The 20641-nt window shown below is 46.2% G+C and overlaps 1 protein-coding gene across 25 annotated transcripts in view; it reads right to left on the bottom strand.

The window, feature by feature from the left end:
* Positions 1-20641, bottom strand: part of Cacna1c (calcium voltage-gated channel subunit alpha1 C) — a 644607-nt gene that overhangs the window by 558399 nt on the left and 65567 nt on the right. For 21 of the 25 annotated variants that reach the window (XM_074076381.1, XM_074076391.1, XM_074076380.1 and 18 more), the window contains exon 1: positions 5534-6198. The exons of the other annotated variants lie outside the window; for them this stretch is intronic. In XM_074076381.1, the coding sequence (XP_073932482.1) occupies positions 5534-5765 (232 nt within the window). In that variant the 5' untranslated portion in view covers positions 5766-6198. Of the gene's footprint in view, positions 1-5533; positions 6199-20641 lie in introns of those variants that run through there. 25 annotated transcript variants of the gene reach the window in all.

Here is a 20641-nt window from a genome sequence, read left to right as displayed (position 1 = left end):
CTCAACACATACACAGTACAGCATAAGAAGACCGTTTCAGAGTAACGTGTTACAGCCAGTGCCATTTTGACAAGGTTTTGTAAAGGGAGGGACCAAAGTGTTCAGATTCTTGCCAGTTAAACCCCACTTTCATTGTCCTGTGTTCAAAGGCAGATTAGCTATTCCTCTGGTTCCCTTGGGGAAAGAGGGACCTATTTTCCACCCTTACTTGATTCTCTGAGGACCAGGCACAAACTTCCCTCTGTATGGTCCCTTAAATCCCTACTTTTATTGAGATTGATCCCACAAGAAGTAACTGAGTTCACATACCACCTGTAACCTTGTTCCCAAGCTCCCAGCAACCAGTGGGGCAGCTAGGCCTCTTCCTACTGCCCAGTCCTTCCCCACCACACTCTCTGTAAGGTCTCCCTGGACCCCCAGCCTCCCCACCAGATTCTCACCCTCACCGGACAGGTAGATGTAACTGAAGCAAGGCGCTGAAGAGTCCCAAGGCTCCTCGTGTTCAGAAGGGAAGAGGACAACACAGAATTGGCTACACTCCACTTACTGCTATAACAAGCTAGAGAAACACTAGGGTCTGCAGAAGGCTCCTGGGCTGCGTCTACACTGGTCAGCCAAGCCAGGGTGTGGGCAAATAGCAACCATCTGGAGATGGAAACACCCAGAAGACCTCTTGGGTAGGACTCGGGTATTAGGTTCCAATAATCACATAGTTTCTGCTCTCCATCTTGCTTTGTCTGCACCGGGCTCAGTTGAAGCCCATGCACCCAGCTTTAGAACAGAACTGAAAACATTCCATTCTCCCAGAAGGCTCCTGTCACTACCACTTGTTTTCTACAGTACCTAATCTTGAGGTGCATGTAAACAGGTGTTTACTAAATTACTTTAATGCTGACAGCCATGACTTGGAGTGTTGTTTCATTATCAGAATGTTAAGCACTCATGGTGCTAAATATTTACCACCTGATATTCTGTGAAACAATTCCCCATGCCTTGTTTTTAAGAAATCAATCTTCATTCCACTCCCTCCACAGTGCCCAACATTAACCTAGGCAACAGAGAGGAAGAGACTCCTGAAACAGACTATATCAGTGTGACTATTTGCTAATCAGTCTTGCCATGAAGTCCCCAAGTGTTTCCCAAACAGGCTGTGGACTCTTTATTGCACAATAGAAGTGCAATCATCTCCTGCGACTGGACACAGAGCACTGATCTATCTCAGGGGCCAAAAAGGAAGAGCTGGTGTAGGCTGGCTGACCTGTAACTCCTGCATCACCCACCTCCGCCACATCAGGCCGAAAGAATTACTGTAAAAGGAAGAGAGCTCAGCCAGCCACTTACCCCTTCTTAACCCGGTGGCAAGAGTTCCTGAGATCTCAGAGAACTTGCTACAATTCAGAACACCAAGAAAAACAGGGAGAGAAAAGAAAATGCCAGCAGTTGGGAAAACACCTCTGAAACCCAGAGCAAACCTCAGTGACTTCCTAAACCAGGTCCTGAAGCTCTTCTGCCATCACTCAGCAGACCAGGAAGATTGAAAGTCGGCTGTAAGGTGTACCTGGTTGTTTGTGTGGGCTTTCCCCTGACAAAAGTTAGGGAGGTGTCTTCTGGCCTTGAGCCAAGTGACAGCTCTGTAATCCCACAGGTTAGATCCCTAACTTCAGATGGCCTTAGGCTCTGCCAAGGTCCTCTGGTTCCTAACCCATCCCTGGCAAATGAGGGAGAAAATCAGGATGCAGCCAGGGCAAGTTCAAAAGGATCCTCAGGGCGCTGCAGGATGCCGTCTGTGCCGGAAGTAAACAGAAATCTGAGGTAAGAGTGTGCAATAGAGCGGGAGATAGCCAAAGGGGGTTTCCATGACCAAAGGATGAAAAGGTCAGAGGGCCTGGGGCGGGGGTTCCTTCGTTTGATGCCATGGAGACACACACTGGCCTTCCTGGTCCTCTGCACCGAGGCAGGTATGGGCATGGAAAAAAAAAAGGCACAGCTCAAACAGGAAATTGTCTCCGGTTTGCCCCCACCTCTTTGCTCACCTGACAGGCCCTGGAGCCCCTGGCCTGACTCCTAAGCCCTGTAGCGCCACCTACTGGGAGAGGCAGAAGCCACATTCACTGCAGGTTTTGCCCAGTCTGCACTTACTTCATGCAAGAGCGCTTCCAGTCAGGCATCCAGCCCCTGGAATGTGCCGATCATTCAGCACACTCCTTGGGCCTCTGTGTTAGGTCCTACTCACAGAAGAACCCACCTCAAGCAGTTTTAAGTAGAAGAGAAACTGAAGGAGCCTACTCCAGGGCAGTTAAGAAATAGTTCTAGGAGCTAATGGCTCACCATGGCATTTGCAAAGTACTATCCCTATAGCATCCACCTGCCAAGAACACGTCTCCACTTAATATAGAGTAGAAAAGTCCAAACCACCTTAGGAGTCTGCATTATCAGTGTTCCTCTCTGCAACACCCTGGGGCAGTCGGGTGCATTGAGTTCTGTGTATTGTACTTCTAATAGCTTTTTCTTATTCAGTGTGTGTGTGTGTGGTTTAAATACCATTAGCATGTATTCTATGGAAATAACGAATAATCTTTTTTCATGTCCTATTCTGATACATTGAAAAGCACCTCAACATTACTAGGAACAGCATTTTGAACCCCAAGAGCCCTTTCCCACAGCATGCAGAGAGGGAAGCTAATGTCAAGCTTTCTTTAACTTGTACAAGCTGAGGGGTAAGCAAGGTTGTTCTCTGTCACTTGGAAAGAGAGTTAACTGTGATCATTATATTATACTTTATCATGATTTCTATTCTACTGTACAGCTAAGAAGTTAAAGAAAAGCACAGTGTGTCTTCTACTCCGCTCTGCCTTGTCTCCAGCAGATAAGGGACATTCTGATGTTTTATTTGTTAAATGGTTGACTATTAAGAAAAACTCATTTACTAGCTGGAGTCTACAATGGAAAATCAGCCCAGAAAAGTGGGAGGCTGGCATGGAACCAGAGCAGATAGGTCACCAGAGGTGAGGCACGGCTTGCCTGTGTCACCCCCAGGCCTGAAACCCAGGGTCAGAAGCCAGTCCTTCCATGAACTTCCAGCTTGTTCCAAGGTGCTGGCCTCTGGCCTCTGGTCTCCATGGTCTGACCCTTAGCATGAGCACACCCACGTGTGTGCACACACATACACACCACTAAAAAGCTGAGGGGTGGGAGCGTATGCATGCAGTTTTTAACCATGTTGAAAGAAAAGAAAGCCCAGCCCAGCCACCTGGCAACTTTTTGGTCCGCCACTCTGGTTCGTCACCATCACTGATCTGAGGTCATCATTTGGCATCTCTTCTCTCTCTGCCTCCTGAAACTCTAACCCCCAACTATGTCTCATCGCCCCATGAGTTATCAAGCCAGCCACTTCTTCCCCGTAAATATTCATGCTCCTCCAGGTCTGTCCTCCCCACCTCCATCACCTTCCCCCATCTGCCCCCCAATGGGCAGATGGGTGGGCAATGCCAGTCAATCAAGGGAGAAGGGATGGAAAACAAGGAGGGGACAAGGATCTTGGTACTTTCACCTGAGAACCGCATCTAGGAATGGAGGCAAAATTGCTCATGTGAATTATATAACCACTGCAGCTTCAAGGGAGAGAAGTAGAAGCCAGGTTGCTATAGTGTTTGTTGGCATGTTACTGGAAAGGTAGAGCTCCCAGCCGCTGATTGATTACTCGCTCACTTCCCCTCCATCATTCTCCACAACCTCTCAGGGTTGGCGCTCCTACTTTTAATGCCTGCTCCCTGCATGGGCTTGGGGGTGATGTTGAGGAGTTTAAGAAAAACAAAAGAAAAGAATCAGGTTAAGGAAATGGGCTAAGAAGGGGTTTATCCTACACTAGACCTTGCCAAGTATTTAAGATGATTGTTACGTGAGTAAGAACTATCATTGCCACAGTGTAGTTGGGATAATAGTGTGTGGTCTCCTTGCAAGGTGCCTTAGACTGAGATGAGTACCTGAAGGGGAGAATCCATCCCCACTCTTCAAAAACATCACCCTTTCTTTTGTGTCTCATTCCCTCCCTCTAATCCTTCCCTGAGTGTCAGCTAGGAAAGACTGGGAGGTGGGGGGGGGGAACATGAGGGATGGAAACACCATATAGAGAAACCCATGGATTGAAACTGCCCTGGTGACCCCACAGCCCTGGCTTACCCTTGACAAGAGTCTTTCTTCCCCCGGAGGCCAAAATCCCCACACTGTCACCCCAGCTGGAAAGCTGGCCCCCAAATCAGCTTTAGGATGGAGGGAGAACAGGCAGGCAGTCTGGAAAGGGCAATGGCCCTGTCCACAAATGGTAAAGATGGGGGCAAAAAAAGGGAGGAGGCTGGACCCGAAGACTCCTCCTTCCACAGGGCTGGTCTTTGGAGGATCACTTGGAAGTACCCCAGAAGGAACAGAGACCAACAGCGACAGGCATTCAGGGGAATGGAGGGGAAGAGTGACGGAGGCTGGGAAGCAGGAGAGAAAAGGGAGACTACACCCAAAGGGACAGAGAGTCGGGAGAGGAGAGGCCGCTGAGGATGCAAGACAGGCCAGGAGGACCACCCTGTCCACACCCCGTGATAACCTTAATTGCCGAACAATGTCAAAAATAATAACTTATTAATATGGGGTGGGGGAGAAAGTTTCCAGGAGTAGGGAGTTACCTGAATGCCTTTCACCATCACAGGGGGAACCTGGTGACACTTGATGCCCAGGATAGAGAGGCTCAGAACACACTGGGCAATAGTATGGAGCCGCGTGAGCTAGTCACACCCTTTCATTATTTCCTTAAAACATGGAAAAGGCAAAGCCCACACACCGCCCGGCTTCTCACTGCTTCATCCTCAGGTGCTGGCCCACATGGGGGTGCGAATCAGAACACGCGAGGCGTGGGCGCCCTCGGGGTCAATGGCAGTGGAGGGGGGTGGTGCAGGTGAGCCAAGAAAGGAGGAGGATGGAGAGAGGGAGAGGGGGGCGCGCTGAGACTCACATCTGCATCCCCGCCCCCACCCGCCACCTGGAGCGCGCTGCCCAGGGAAGCGGCGCCAGGGAGCGTGGACGCCCGGCGGCCCTAGGGGCCGGAGGGGCGCGGGGCCCGCCTGCTGGGGGTGCGCGCGCACGCTCCCCGCCGCGCCCGGGCCGGGCGAGGGACCCAGGGCAGCTGGCGCCCCCTCCCCCAGGCGCGGCTGGCCGGGTAGTCCGGCTTTCCAGGCAAACGCGAGAAAGCGAGGCAGCAGCAGCCACTTGGGGAACTTTTCCCCCCTCGCCTGGAATTTCATCGGAAACACATGCTCGGGAGAAGCCGGGGCCGGGGAGGCGGAGGGGGAGGGGCGGGAATTTTCCGCTCCATGTCGCGCGGCGGTTCGGGCCCCGGGTCCCACCGGGCTCCCGCGTCCCTCGCGGACGCGGCCCGGGCCACTCCGCAGGGACCGGCCGCGGAGAGCGCGCGGGCCGAGCAGGAACCGGAGGGAGAAGGCGGGGAGCCCGGGCTAGAGCCTCGGGAGGTGGCGGCGTCCAGCCTTACCTTGGTGGTTTTCCTCTGGAATGTACATCCTCGTATTTTCATTGACCATTGACCAAAAATTGTTGGAAAAGGAGAAGCCACAAAGAGGAAGCAATATAAAAACACCCCCCGAGCGGGTCTGGATTAATCCCTCCTCCGAGGTCGGCGGCTTTCGTGCAAAAATTCGAGGAAGCCGTGGATCCGCAGTGTTTCTTCTTCCCTTCTGGTGATTACCTGATTCCCATAATTGCATCAAACACCAAAAACTGCTCCTTTCCACTACTGCCTCCTTTAGTGAGCTTGTAATGCATCCTCAGTACATCCGGGCCCCTTCCAAGAATTTAGCACCGCACCTCTGGCGGCTACACCATTTGAAAAAATAGATCGAGAGAGGCAGAGCGAGGAGAGGCGGAAAGGAGGGGCGAGGGACAGCGATGGACCCCGAGGCGCGGGGCCACCAGGGGGCCGAGGCGTCTCTTGCCCACTGTTGACGAGTCCTCCCCGAGGTGCCTGCCCGGCGTCTTTCTGTCAAAAAAAAAAAGAGCCAGCAACTCCTGAGGACGAGGAGGCAGGAGAAGCCGCCGCTCCGGGCCGCGCCGCGCCGCGCCGAGCGCCGTTCTGGCAGGGAGCTGTTTCTGCAGAGGCAGAGAGAGGGAGACACCGGGCGCGCGAGAGCGCCGCGCTCACTCCCTCCCAGCCCAGCCCGCCGCGCCCGCGCCCTCCCCTGCCCGCCCGCCCGCCCGCCTGCGCCCGCCCGCCCGCCCGGCGCGCTGGAGCAGACGCGCTGAACGCTTCCAGATGTGGCGGCGGCGCGCGGGCCGCGGGCGCACGGCGCGGGGCGCAAGGCGCGGACTTGAACCTGAACTTGAGCTCCTGCGGCCGCGCCGCGGGAGCAAGCCCTCCGCCCTCATGACGTCAAGGGAGCCGGTTGGGAGAGGGGCGGCGGGCGGGCGGGCGGACCGGCAAGGCGAGCCCCCGGGGGAGGAGGACTGGAACGGGGCGGCCGCGGCGCGGACACACCCCCTGGCGCCTAGCAGACCCACCGCGCACCCGGGCCTGCAGCCCCGCAGCCCTGCTTCTGCTAGGCGGCAGCGGCGCGTCCCCACCCGGCCCGCCACGCCGGGAAGGCCTCTGTGCGCGGAATTCCAAGAAGAGGGAATAGCATTTTGCCCAACTCGCCGCCTCTTTTTCAGATCGGGCCACTGAACAAAACGGCAAAATGAGCCGTGATTCCGTAATTCTGTTGGATCAATTATAATCAGAGCGGTTGTAGAAGTGACAGAGAGAGATGAGGATGGGAAGAGGGGAGGGGGAGACAGCAAGAACCCGAGAGGCGGAGTCTCATGGGTAAAGCAGTGGTGCCCAGATGTCTGAACAGATTAATAGAGCCAGGTTTTCTGATTCCTTGGAGGCTGGCGAGCGCGTGTTCTGCTCGGATCTCCTTACCTACTTCTCTTAATTATTTCTGCCACTCTGGCAGGAATCTGTGGAGCACCTCTCGTTTTCCGGGAAGCAGACACTTCTCTCCATCTCTCATTGCAACCACAGCTAGATCCACGGCACCCCCTGCAGGCCCGGGATCCTCTAGATGGGGCTTGATGATCCCTTTCTAGGGGACCTACAACCCTCTCAGGGGAACCTGGCCTGTCTGTCCTTGGACCTCACTTCCCCATCCCCTCTCTATCCCTGGGTGATCTTACCCATTCCCGTGGCTTTAAGCAACTGTCTGTACCAAATGTATATCTTCAAACTAGACCTTTCTCCTAAATTCCAGACTCCAGCCAACCTGCACTTGAATGTCTAATAGACTTTTCACACAGCCTTCCCCAGCTCAGCTGATGGCAATACCAGCCTTCTGGTTGCTCAGGTCAAAAACCTAGATTCATTCTTGACTTGGTTCTCTCACCACACAACTGCATCAGAAAATACTGTACATGCAGAACTGGATGGACCTTTTCTCAGCTCCTCGGCTGTCACCTCCTGCATTTGGTTTCTGCAGTTGCCCTCCTCCTCCCCTCCTTGGCTCCATTCTCAGTCCAACAGTCAGGGAATCCTTTAAAATGTATAAGGGTAGATCACAGCACTCCTCTGCTCCCAACACTCCAGTGGCTCCCCATGTCACTTCATGAAAGCCAGCATCCTCACAATAACCTATAAAGACCTACAAGGTGTCTGTGTACACCTTAGATAACACCATTTTCTGTGCTCCAGGTACACTCCTCCCTGTAGTCCCCAACCAGTCACTCCAGGACTGATTCCTCCTCTCTCCCTTCCACACACTTACAGACCTCCAGCCCTCTGCTTTGGCTGTCCCCACTGCCCAGAAGGATCCTGCCCCAGACATCCACTTAGAGACTCCTTCACCCCCTTGGAGACCTTGCTTAAATATCACTTTCTCAATGAGGCCCACCCCGATCTCACCCTGAGTTAGTACTGTGACCTGCCAACACTCACCAACACTCCCAGTCTCCCCTTACTCTACCTTTTATGTGGTATTTAACCTCCGGCTAACAGTGTACAGCTTACTTATTAATTTTATTGTTTAGTGTCTGTAATCCCCACTAAAATGTAAACTGCATAAAGGCAGGAATCTTGTCCATTTATTCACCAGTGCCTGGAGCAATGTCTGGCAGGTAATAAAATGTGTAATAAATACATGTCAAATGAATGAATGCCTGAGATGCTTTCTGGAGGGCTGCAATACACTGTGTGACTGCCTCTGTCCTCTGGTCGATAACCTGAAACCCCACCACTCCTGCCTCATTCCTTTGTACCATGGTTTTGGCCCCAGGTTAAAATGTAAGTGGCCCTAGGAGAGATATTAAGCTTTATCAGCCATCTTCATTCTAGCGTGAATAAGGTCTAGATTTTGTTGATTATAAGAGAAAGCTGACTTCTTCACCATCTCTGGTGTGTGCACACTCAATTTTCAACCTCAAAGAGAAAATTAGAAATGACCCCAATCCAAATATTTCTATTTCCTTTAGAAGGCTTGTATGTCAGACACTGGGGTAGCTGGTTATTCATTTAAACTGGTGGTAAAATTGGTTTGCACCACCTTTACACCACAACACAGGACAGTCATGGCCAACACTATCGAGTGCTCTCTGCCAGGTGCTCGGACAGGTGTTCTGCATGTCACCTCATTTAATCCTCATTGCTACGCTATAAGGTAGTTGTCATTACTATCCCCACGTTACAGATGTGGCAACTGGGACTTACGTTCCATGGCCAGGGTCACTGAGGTGGTAAAATGAAGATCGGGATTTCGCCCAGGAGCATCTGGCACCAAAATCATGTTCGGCACCAAAATCACATTCCTCCCATTAACCTACTCTCTCTTCTGAGGGGATGGCTGAGGGTAAGCTGGCAGGGGTGGGGCTGCAGTTAGTTCTTAATGATGGCAGAATGATTGCAAAGTGCTTCTCAGAGAGCCAGGTAATTGAGAAGGGAGTGAATGTGTGTTAGGGGGTCATAGGCTGGATTTATAGCCCAGCTTTTCTGAAGGTAGGTGCTGTGTAAATCTAACAAGTAAATACTACCTTCATGCTTCTTTGGTTTCATTTTTCACTTCTCTTTTCATCTGTTAAATGTGTTCTTTCCTTTCCAGAAAAAAAGTATTTCCTAAATGTTTGGTCTTGCAATGTACACCCATATTCCAGCTTCTTACTTTGGAACTCAGCCCTGGGAGCTCTTTTTCAAGGTAACAGATTCCCAGTGTGCCAACTGAGACCATTTAGAATCCTGACCTGTGGATTTGGGAGTGGTGGAGTAGAGAGAGGAGAGACTTGAACCTTCCTTTTTTATTGAAGGTTTGATTCCCAGGCTGAAGGTTCTCTCCTTCTCCTCACCCTATAGTTTTCATTTGTGCCAGTCTTTCTACACAGTATTAGACGTGTATGTGCATGTACCTACACACACACTACACTTTAAATGTCTTAAGGAGGAGAACTGTGCTCATTCCTCTTTGTGCATAACATAATGCTTTTTACATACGGGCACTCAATGTCTATTTACTGTGTGATTTACTCTGGGAAAGATTCCTTACTATGACCACAAATATTTCCTTTGGAAGCAATTAAGAGTGCACTGAACTTGTTAATTACAGTGTATTTGTGAGAGTGAAAAACTTGAAAATGATCTAAATACTCAAAAATGTTAATGAAGTAGTAACATTGAGAGATTATTCCAAGTGCCGCCCATGTATGAAGTAATATACACCTCAGAACAAGCCCATGAAGGAAGTGTTTCTGTTCTCATTTTATAGGAGAGGAAATGAAAGCACAGAAAGGTTTATTCACTTGCCCATGTTTTCACAACTAGCAAAAGTGTTGGAAGACTCAGGATTTGAACCCCTGCAGCTGAGCTTCAGTCTATTCTTTTAGCCAATGTATGGATAGACTAGGGTACTTTCATACAAGGTAATCTGACAGATGTGGATAATATCAAGATATCAAGAAGGAATATGACATGGAAAAAGACTACACCAGAAGAAAAACCAGTTTAAAATATTATATAAGGAATGATTCCATTTTTCTTAAAGACGGGTGTATACTTGAATTAGGAAAAAGACTAAATAGAGTCACATTAATTGTTGACAATAGTTTTCTGTGGGAGCTGGGATTACAGGTAAATTTCTTCCTTTTCCCTGCCTGGACAAAGGCTTCGGGAGCCAGGCTAGCAGGCAGGCTCCCTCTGTCCTGGGGGCACCCATACCTCAGGCACAGAGACCTCACCCCACTGCTTTATAGGGATGGTGCCCCTAATGAATCTCTCAAGATTAGCTCTCATATCAAAGTCCCCAGGTGACCTTTCTCTCCCTCTGTCCACCCAACAAATTTCAGCTTTAACTGCTGCCACCTGCAAAAAATCCAGTCCAGTGTCTCAAGCCTAAATATACTACACTGTCCTCATTCACTTAAGGTGCCCGTTTCAGTCTCAGCAACTCTGTGCTGATGGCAGAGATCTAGAGGCACGAAGGTTGTGGGCAAATTCTAACACTCACCATCTGAGACCATCTCATCCTTTAGTTCCTAACCTATAGGATTGCCTGTATATCAGGGGGTGCATTTCAAACCCAATAAAAGTCATTGACAAACCACTTTTTGGTGGTTTGAAGGATGTATCAGGAAACCCAGCTTAAATGTGCCTGCTATCAAAGGTCCCCTGGAACCATTCCTTCTCAGAGGACAGGGACTGGACCATCAGTGTGGTCATTTTGCAGTGGGTCAACTACGTTAAGCTAAGGCCATATTTCCCAGAATCGCCTTGTCTATGTGGATTTGAAAGATGGAAGTGAAGTAGCAGCTTTCACGCAGTGAAGATCAGTGTGCATGCATTGTCACCTGGCTCCTCCAGCTCCTGCCAGGTCTCCTCCCTCAGCTACTCCATGTCCTAGACAAAGCACATGGCCAGCTCTACAATGAAGTGTTCCAGCTTTATGTTTCATAGTCAAAGTCAGAAGTGGTGACAGACAAGTGGGGATTTTGTTTGTGCTTGTCGGTTCCACTTTGGCTTCACTTTCACACCTCATTGGCTTGTCCCTCAACTTCTGGTCCTTACAGCAACTTCAGCCTCATCATTGGATGCAGAGGTAACAGCCTTCCACAGATTCTTCAGCAGCCCCCTCAGTAGACAAGGTCTAATCCCTATAAACAACCCAAAATCCTATGTCACTTATGGGGAAATGCTTCCTTGATCCAACATAAATAACTCGTCAGTGCAGCATGTGCCCCCGCCTTTTACCAGGTACCTGCTTAGATGTTCTTATGACTAGTTAGTGCCTGGCACACAGCTGTCCTCAATAAGAATTTTTGAATTCACCCTTGTTACCATCATTTTAATAGCACCTAGTGACTAGCAGGTACTATGATAAGCACTTTCAACCCAGCTAAGAGCCTGGAATTTTGGAGACAGGCCAGACATGAAACCCAGCTCTCTCTGATATGAGCTCGGGTAACATGGTCAGTTGACCCAACATCTAGTTTCTATTAAATGGAGCTAATGATAGCTTCTACCTCCATACAGTGGTTGTAAGGTTAAATGAGATAATCCAGCTAAAGCGTGCAGTACATACAATGTGTTCATCCAATGTTAGTTGATACCACCCTCATCCCCACGAGAAAGCTCATTCAGCATCTTCTATGTGTCCCGAATTCTGCCAAAGAGAACCACCACCTCCGTTCTACAGGTGCAAAATAGCTAAGAGGTTAGCTTTCTTCTCCAAGATCAGTTGATTAATAAATAATAGACTTGGAACTAGTCTACACAAATCCAGAGGCTGTGCACAGGACATTTCAGGCTCTAGAGCTGAAGTGGAGGAGAGAGGAAGACTTCAGAAAAAGTGTGCCAACTCACAGTTGAGAGAGCAGACTGAAGAGGGTACAGGATGACCCCTCTTCTTTTGAAAGACCATCATGTCTATAACCATACCCGATCTCATCTGAAAGACCATCATAAGACTGATGCTTTCAAAATCCATAACAATATTTAAGTGTTCAATCACATCTAAATCTTGCCTCCCTTGTCTAGAAACCATCTGACAGACCAGATCCTGCTCCTGCTAACCCATTGGCTGTCTTTAAATATTGCATTTAAGGAAAAATCTCCTGGCAGCTCAATCCCAATTTCAGTCCCAAGGGGAGCCCAGAGTACTTAGATATGAGGAGAATTCAATACTCACTCTTCAGAAACCTAAATTGCTAGATAAATTCACTGTGGTAACATGACTACCTGGTGATCGTCAGCAGTACTTAACCCCCAAAGACAGAAAGCCGCAGGGTGGCTTCTGTTCTGCTCCTAGGAACTGATCCTGCTGGTGGGAGAATCCATACACAATATGTGAGTTCAGACTAGGGCGCTCTTCCCAGCACAGTGAGCCCATGGTTCAGGCTCATTGCGTAACTGGCCTGCATCCCTGTCTGCTCATCTGCAAAATGGGAAAGTGTGGTCTCATCTCTGAGTCTTTGCAAAGAGGAACTGATAGCTGATAACAAACCAAAAGCTAAATCATTAAAAGTTATTGTAATACTCTGTCCACTTTTTAGGGTGCTCACAGGCCATCATCAAGTGGAAACCATTCCCACATGTATTCATTTCCTAAGGTTGTCACAACCAATTACTAACCGAATAGTTTAAACAACAGAAATTTATTCTGTCATTTCTTTGGGGGCTAGAAGTTCAATGTCAGGCAGGATCATGTGCCCTTCAGGGGCTCGAAGGAGACTCCATTCTCTATGTCTTCCAGTTTCTGGTGACTGGCAGCATTCTTTGGCTTGTGGCCTCATTGCTCCAATTGTATCTCTGTGGCCATGTTGCTTTCTCTCCTCAATCTCTCTCTTCTCTCTTCTCTTTCTCTCTCTCTGTCTCTCTTTCCAGTACTAGAGTTTGAACTCAGGGCTTGGCACTTGCTAGGCATGTGCTCTATCACTTGAACCACAGCCTTTTCAGTTCTAATGTTTTTTTTCAAATAGGGTCTTCCATTTGTGCCCAGCCAGCTTAGACTACAATTCTCTTATATATGTTTCCCAAGTAGCTGGGATAAGAGGCGTGTGTCACTATGCCCAGCTTTTTATTGGTTGAAGTGGGATTTCATTAATTGTTTTTACATGGGTTGGCCTTGAACTGAGATCCTCCTGATCTCTGCCTTCCAAGTAGCTAGGATTACAGGCATGAGCCACTGTGCCCAGCTGCTTTCTTTCTTGACCTCCAAATCTCCTCTAGTTTCACTCTTACAAGGACACTTGTCACTGGATTTTGTGCTAACCTGATAATCAATGTTGGTTTCTGCATCTCAGAATCCTTTCTTAAATCTGCAAAGATGCCGTTTCCAAATAAACTAACATTCACACTTTCTAGAGACTCAGACACATACAAATTTGGGAGGACTGCATTCTACTAATGTCCCTTTTCACACTTTCCTTTAAGTCTCATGGGCAACACCTATGAGTTTCTGAAACCTTAGCAAACTCTTTCTCTCTGAGGCTCAGTTTCTTCCCTTATGAAATGAAGATTTTTAACTGTATGTTAAGGTTTAACTGAGTGGAAAGTAAGTCCAGCATAGTTGCTAGGCTGTCAAAAGTTCTCCTTTCCCTCAATATTCAATCCCAGCAACTATGTGAGTCAAATAGTTAATTGGAGAAATTAAGCAACTTGGTCAAACCAAGTCAGTCATGTAGGAGTGGGCCTGACTTTAAAGCCCAAAGCCACCAGTGTGAGGGGGAGGGTGAATATGGTAGAAGTACTATGTATTCACACACAATAATGGAACAATGACACCTGTTGAAAGTATTCTAAGGAAAGAAGGAAGAGGGATAAAGGAGAAAGATGGAGGGGGTGAATCTAGCTAAGATATACTGTAAGCACTTATGTAAATGTCACAATGTACCCCAGTACAATTATAATATGCTAATAAAGTAATAAGAAAAAAATAAAGCCCAAAGCCCATTCTTTGGGCTTTGTTCCATGACCTCTCTAATCCCTTTACCATATTAGCTGTCCCAGACCAGTTCAAAAGGTCTTTACCGCAGCTAGGCAGAAAATGTTTCCTCAGAGGAAGCTGGACAATGAATGTTCCATTTGGTAAGACTTCTGGAACCTTCATTGTCTAAGCAGCTTTATAATTGTTCTGTCCTCTTCTACCCTTCTTTAAATGCATTCTAAGTTTTCTGTCATCTTCAAAACACAATCCTGAGAATAATCACCTTTCTCTGACTGTCAGAAATCAGCTGTCAGCTCTCTAGTTCCATCCACAGCCCTCCTAGTAATATACCTCTTAGTAATTTCTCCTTTCCTTCCACTTTTCACCTGGCTTCTAGTCTATAATGTGTTCTCTCTCTGACCCTTGGTTCCTCTCCTTCTCACTCATGGATGAATGATAAATGATAGCTCAGCTCATATTTGTGCTCAGGATTATTCTTTCCCAAATGGCCACTCTGCACACATCCTCTTAAAATACCAAGGTAGGTCATTTCTAGTTTGCTTCCCTATGGCATTGGAAATCATTTTAGATGAGAGTTCTGTGTAGCCTTGAAATTTTCTGGTTCCTAATCTGACATAGGTCATGTAACTCGTTGCCTGATATGACATTTGGGGTCATTAAGAAAAAAGGATATTTGTTCTCTAAGACCTCTCATAACAACCTCTCATAGGGATACCCTTGGGCCATTCCTGTATCAAATCTAAAAGAATATAGGCTACACTGATGGAGTAATTCCACATAGTTACATTATCAAAACTTTAAATTAATTGACATGGTACAAGTTTACTCTGTCTTTTAAGCCATTAATTTAGCTGTTTTTCAGGTTCTAGGGGATGGGAAGTTATGTAGTTCTTCACCAGCCTCAAAGTTAGGTTTCTGCTCCATAACACATTTGGCTAACAACACAGACATGGAAAAGTTGAGGGGCTTATATGGCTCACAAAAAGAATGCATTCTTTGTGACTGTTATTACCTTGCCAAATGACTTCTTGTCAGTGGCTAGGTAGTGCCAGGTAGGACAAACTTGGCAGAGATTTCAAGTATGACAGGATACATCTGACCATCTTGTCACATGTTTCTGAGTAACTATATGACCTGCTAGAGAGATTTGAGGTCAGAGTGACACTCGAAGGCAAGTATCATTTCTCCAAAGTTTGCTATTTTTGCCTCTTTCCATAGCAGATTCAACTTTTCTGCCCTTCTCATGCTCAGAATTGCTTATGCAATCATTTTTGCAGTGACTATTATTTTATTGTTAGTCACTAACCCTTAGTAATCATTTTTTCCAAATTGAACAATGCTGTTTGTAAAGTATGACCCATATCACCTTCCAACACAGTTTAGTTACAATAATATTCTGCTTTCCTTTCCTTTGTGTCACACAGAGTGTGTGCTTCTCCACCTCTCTGCTTTTGGACACAACTTTTGGAGAAATTTTGACTGATGAAATGTAAGTGGAACTACCATGTCATTTCTGGATGAGGTAATGAAACCCCCCCTGCAATTCTGCTGCCTCTGCCTTGTCTTGACACATAATCCAGATGGTGCAGCTACAAAATGGAGAAGCACCCATCTGCCTGGATCCCTGAGTGGCTTTCTGAAGCAAAACCTCCCACTGATCCTTCCCCTTTGGACAGTTATTGTAATTAAGAAATAACTACAATTGTATTAAGCCCCAAGAATTTGGAATTCATTGCCATAGTACAATGTTGCCTATTCCGACTAACAGACTGATAAATCAACAACTCTAGAGTGTGACCCATGTGTGATAAGGGATTTGCCAAATTCTGATTAGTTAAATTGACTTCTATTCCCATCTGCATAATGTCTGTCACTATTGCCAACTCATAAAAGGACAGGTTGCAACCATAATGGTCTTGTGGTAGAGTAATATTGAGGGCATTTATAATTTATGTAGCATATAATGCTTTTTATTTGTTCTAGATAAATCAGTGACAGTATCTGTTGCAACTGGTTCTACAGATGAAATACTCAAAAACACATTTCTCTCTTTAAATCTCTGGAGGTACAGGCATACTCACGTCTGTATTTGTGTTGAACAGCTTATGCAACCTATTCCTATGTGGAGGAGTTCAGAACACATTAGCAATTTCCCAGGGGGCTTGGAAAGTGTTTGCAGTAATTTAGAGCATCTTAAAATTGGTATACGAGTAACCCTCTTGGTATATGAATGATCTGAAAGAATCCATTTCCAGATCCCCGATGTTCATATGTACTCAGTCTAACCCATCTCTGGTGGAGAACAACCTGCGGAAGAGGCAGAGCCCCCAATTACTGCCTCACCTTTCTCTCACAGGAACCATTTCCTACCCTACAGAGCAGAGGCACATCTGCCACCCACTCTGTATCCTTCCATGGTCCACATCCCTGTATCAGTGTCTCTAGGACACCACACAGGGAGACATTTAAAACACAAGTATCCAGAAAACCTCTTTAATCGTATATCACACCCCACTAATCACCTGTCTCTCAAAAAGTTATATTTCCAATACTATTTTATATTAATAATTACTTTTAAAAGCTTACAATATAATTTCATAGCTTTGCTTGGTCGTACATTGATAATATCTGTAATTAAATAGTGACCAGTAGAGACTAGCAAGGGGAGGGGAAAGGAAAGTTAGATAATTGGAATCAGAATACAGTTAAACAGAAGGAATTAGTTCTAGTGTTCTATAGCATGGTAGGGTAGCTAACAGTCTACAGCAATTGATGATATATTCCAGACTAAGAAAACAAGAGACCAAAGATTCCAAACACATGAGAATGATAGATGTTTGAGGACATAAAATGTTAATTGCCAATTTGATCACTATACATAATATACATACTCCATAACTATGGACAAATTAATTTTAAATGGAAAAAAATTAAAGATAAGTGGATAAAAATGTGTAGCACACAGCCTTTTGGTTACAGAAAAAATATTTAAATTTCAATTTATGTACCTCTTTTTGTTGCAGAGTAGTATGAAAGTGCGACCAAAGAAAGACTTTTAAGCATAAAAACATACTGTATTAGAGTTAAATTTTAAGACGGAAATGGAATGTAAATATGTTTCCAAGGAGAAAGAAAGATGATGCAAAATCTTTGCTAAAACAGGGCTTTTACATATTGTTTGAAAGGATAATAGAAGGTACCAGTTAGCTGTAGTGTTTGTATTTCATTGGAAACTTTTTAAGGAATGATGCAACAATTTTATTTTAAACTGTCAAGATTTACAAAGCACCAGAAATTGCATCATTTCCAGCCATTTTAACTTATCATGAAAAATTTTGAATGTCAACTTGGAAATATCTGATGAGGCATGTATTTTCTCAAAACTTTTTTTGGGAGCTATGTAAGGAAAGCAGTGTGGAGACCCTGGTGGAGACCCCTGGTTCAACATGGGCAGAGGTCTGGAAGGCCCACGCTCAGCTGCAGGTTTATGGCTAGCACTGTGCAGGGTATGCTCTGAACAGGGGGGACTGGGGTACAGCAGGTGAATAAACTCTCATGAAACAAATGAATACCTCTAGCTCCCCATTCTTATTCTGTTTTGTATCCCACAATATGACCTTGAACAACCTTGTCAAGGTTTTTAATCTTTTTTTTGGTGATACTAGAATGTGAACTCAGGACTTCATCTTTGCTAGGCAGGTGCTCTGCCAGTAAGGTGCTCCACGAGCCCTATTTTTGTGTTGGGTATTTTGGAGATAGGGTCTTGTGTACTATTTGCCCAGGCTGGCTTCGAACTGAGATCCTCCTGATCTCTGCTTCCTGAGTAGCTAGGATTACAGGCATGAGCCACTGGCAACTGGTCTTTAATCTTCTTGAGATCCTCAGAGAAATAAATGCAGTCTCTGTGGTCATATTTTCCCAGAAGGTACAGAGAACATCCTCCGGGCTACCACAGCCCATGCACTTCTGAGCACTCTTTTTGATCCCAGATTATTTGTGTTTTATTCCATGACAGGATCATTCCATTTTTAAGTAAGTGTTTAAGATGGCCAAACAGAGTTGACACTGGGACTTCCCTGAAGTATCTACCCTTTCAAATGGACTGAGATTGAATTTTCTCAGCCTCAGAAGAAATTCTGTCAGTTCTGGCCTTCCACTGAGATTTATTGGACAGATCTGAATGTGCAGTATTTTTATTTACAGTAGACAAATCAAAGGGTTATTTATTAGAATGAGCTCCAGGTCTAAGCTTGTATCTTTTGCTGCCTGGCTTACATTCTTGGAGTATCAGTTCCTTCAACCATAAACTGGGGAACTCCCAAGGACAGGGTTCTGGGTACAAAATGAATGGAAATGTTTGGTAAGTAAAAGTATAGAAATAACAGGGTATGTACTACTAGGAAAATGGAATTTTTCCATGCTTCTGACAAGATTTTATGGCATCCAACCATCTTTTCTGGTCCCATCTCAATGCCATTAACCAAAATTCCTACCCTTTTCATTTTACCTTCTTGTCTTCTTTGGAAAAAGAGAACAGCTAGCCACCATTTTTTGTAGATAAGAACCCACTATGTATTTGCAGATAGGTTTTTTTTTTTGAACTCAGGGTCTCATGTTAGGCAAACACTCTACCACTTGAACTACTCTGCCAGCCCTTTTTTGTGTTGAATATTTTTGAGATAAGGTTTCAAGAACTTTTTGCCAGGGACTGGCTTTGAACCACAATCCTCCTGATCTCTGCCTCCTGAGAAGCTAGGATTGCAGGTGTGAGCCACCAGTACCTGGCAGAGAGGGTATTTCAAATCAGTTCTTCAGAAGTCAAGGGTACCTAATACTTCGATATTACCTACCCTATCACTTAGACTTTGTTAGCCAAATTCTGCTAAGTTTCTTATTTCAGTTATTTCGTCCATTTGATGCTTGAAATCTTCTTTTAAAACTGTAAAAGCAAATCCTGTAGCTAGGGGAGCTAAATTATTTGCTGCCAGATCTAGGCGTTTAGCTAAGGCCCCACCCAGACAGGCGTCCCAGCAAGCTCCACCTCCTGGGAGTGAGCAAAGTTGCAGAGATTTGGAGAACTGGGTCATTTCCATCACACAAGGATCGTATCCCATAGTTTTTAAATGCCCAGATCATAAATAGTAAAACCAAAAGCAAACAGATAGAGATTTGATGTCTAATCTCCAAAACTCTGCTGGTTCCCTCTCACACTGCCACAGTTATGTCTACATTGCAGAGGGGTGGGAAGCATCTGGATGGCTTGCAACTTGAATGAAGAGGTGCCAACTTTAAAGAAACACCTGGTAGTCCATGTTTTTAACAGTTGCTCAGGTAGACAAGCCAATCTCTATTAGTTTCCATCTCTTCTGTGCATGAATCCCCTCCCATCTCCACCCATGGTCTTCCAGCACCCATATGGTGTTCCATGGGAATCGAACAGCTATACTCTCCAGCCCAGGCACAAGGATGCTGATGCCCCACACCCATCATGGAGCCTCAGGGTCTAGAATCATCCTATTTCTTCTCCCTGTCTATACCCAAATTGTCAACTTCCATCCTTTGCATCTATCTTGCAGGCTCTGATTCATCCTTTAAGACCAAGTCCAAGAGTCACTGATTTGACTCCTTTTCCTCTGTGCTCTCAAATTGCCTTAGTGACCTCTACCAAAGCACTTGTAGTCATTTGTTTGCCTCTAGCATCCCCAACTCCATTTTGAACATCTTCAGGGCAAGTACCATGCTCTGCTTATCTTGGAATGTCCTTAGCCAAGAATAGTGTTTGGCTCATAGGAAGTTCTTAATAAACAATTGATGAAGGAATGAATTAGTGAATGAACGAATGAACGAGTCCTCACCCAATCCTGGAGATGGTTAGGGAGTCAATTTAAAGGAATAGATTGCTAATAGTGCCATTCTGGGCATTTTACAAGCTGGTAGAGGAGAAATTTTAGGACCAAGAGACCTGCCCTACTTCCTTCAATCATTTCACAGAAGTATCTACATGAAAGCCTGGCCTTGAGCTGGTAGATAATGTCTCTGGAAAATCTCCCTGGGAGGTTACCCCGGGAGATTAGTTCAAAGGGAGGTTGTGCTCTCATCATTGTTTAGTGGGCTTCTTAGCTAAACAGGCCCTCTACTAGGGGGCTGGGACCGCATGAAAGCTCTGCTTCTTGTTTTTCCTATAAGAGGTCTGTGTTAAGTGCAAGAGGCTGACTGTTGCTCCATAGACCATTCCCATCACCTGTCTCTCATAACTTCCTACCTAGAAAAGGCGATTTGCTTACATAACATTTGCAGTCCTTACATTTGCCATTGCCACCCCCGCATCTGTAGCCCCTGGATTTAACCATTTTCTTTTCCTTGCATCTGGGTTTTACAAGCTCTTATTGACAAAAGTCATGATGAAGGGGTCTTCCCTCTGAAAACACCAGGCATTGCTGTGATGGTGGTTTGGATCCCCAGGAAATGGCTTAGACGAGAGAAAAAATCAGATCATGCAATAGAAAGGAGAAATGTCGTGCAAGTCAGATCCATCCCTACAATAATTGGAAATAAAATGGACACTCGGAGCTGGGTTAGCAGTCATCACATGTCCAAGCTGTCTGGCAAAACCCTCACACACTATGAAGCCTACGCCCAGCTATCTCCAGGAATAGTTCCTGAATCAGATCTCAACAATTCTCTTCCTT

Source organism: Castor canadensis, chromosome 6 (genome assembly GCF_047511655.1).
Source record: "Castor canadensis chromosome 6, mCasCan1.hap1v2, whole genome shotgun sequence".
Classification (NCBI taxonomy): Eukaryota; Metazoa; Chordata; class Mammalia; order Rodentia; family Castoridae; genus Castor; species Castor canadensis.
The sequence above is the reverse complement of the archived record's forward strand: the minus strand, read 5'-3'. Positions and strand labels throughout refer to the sequence as shown.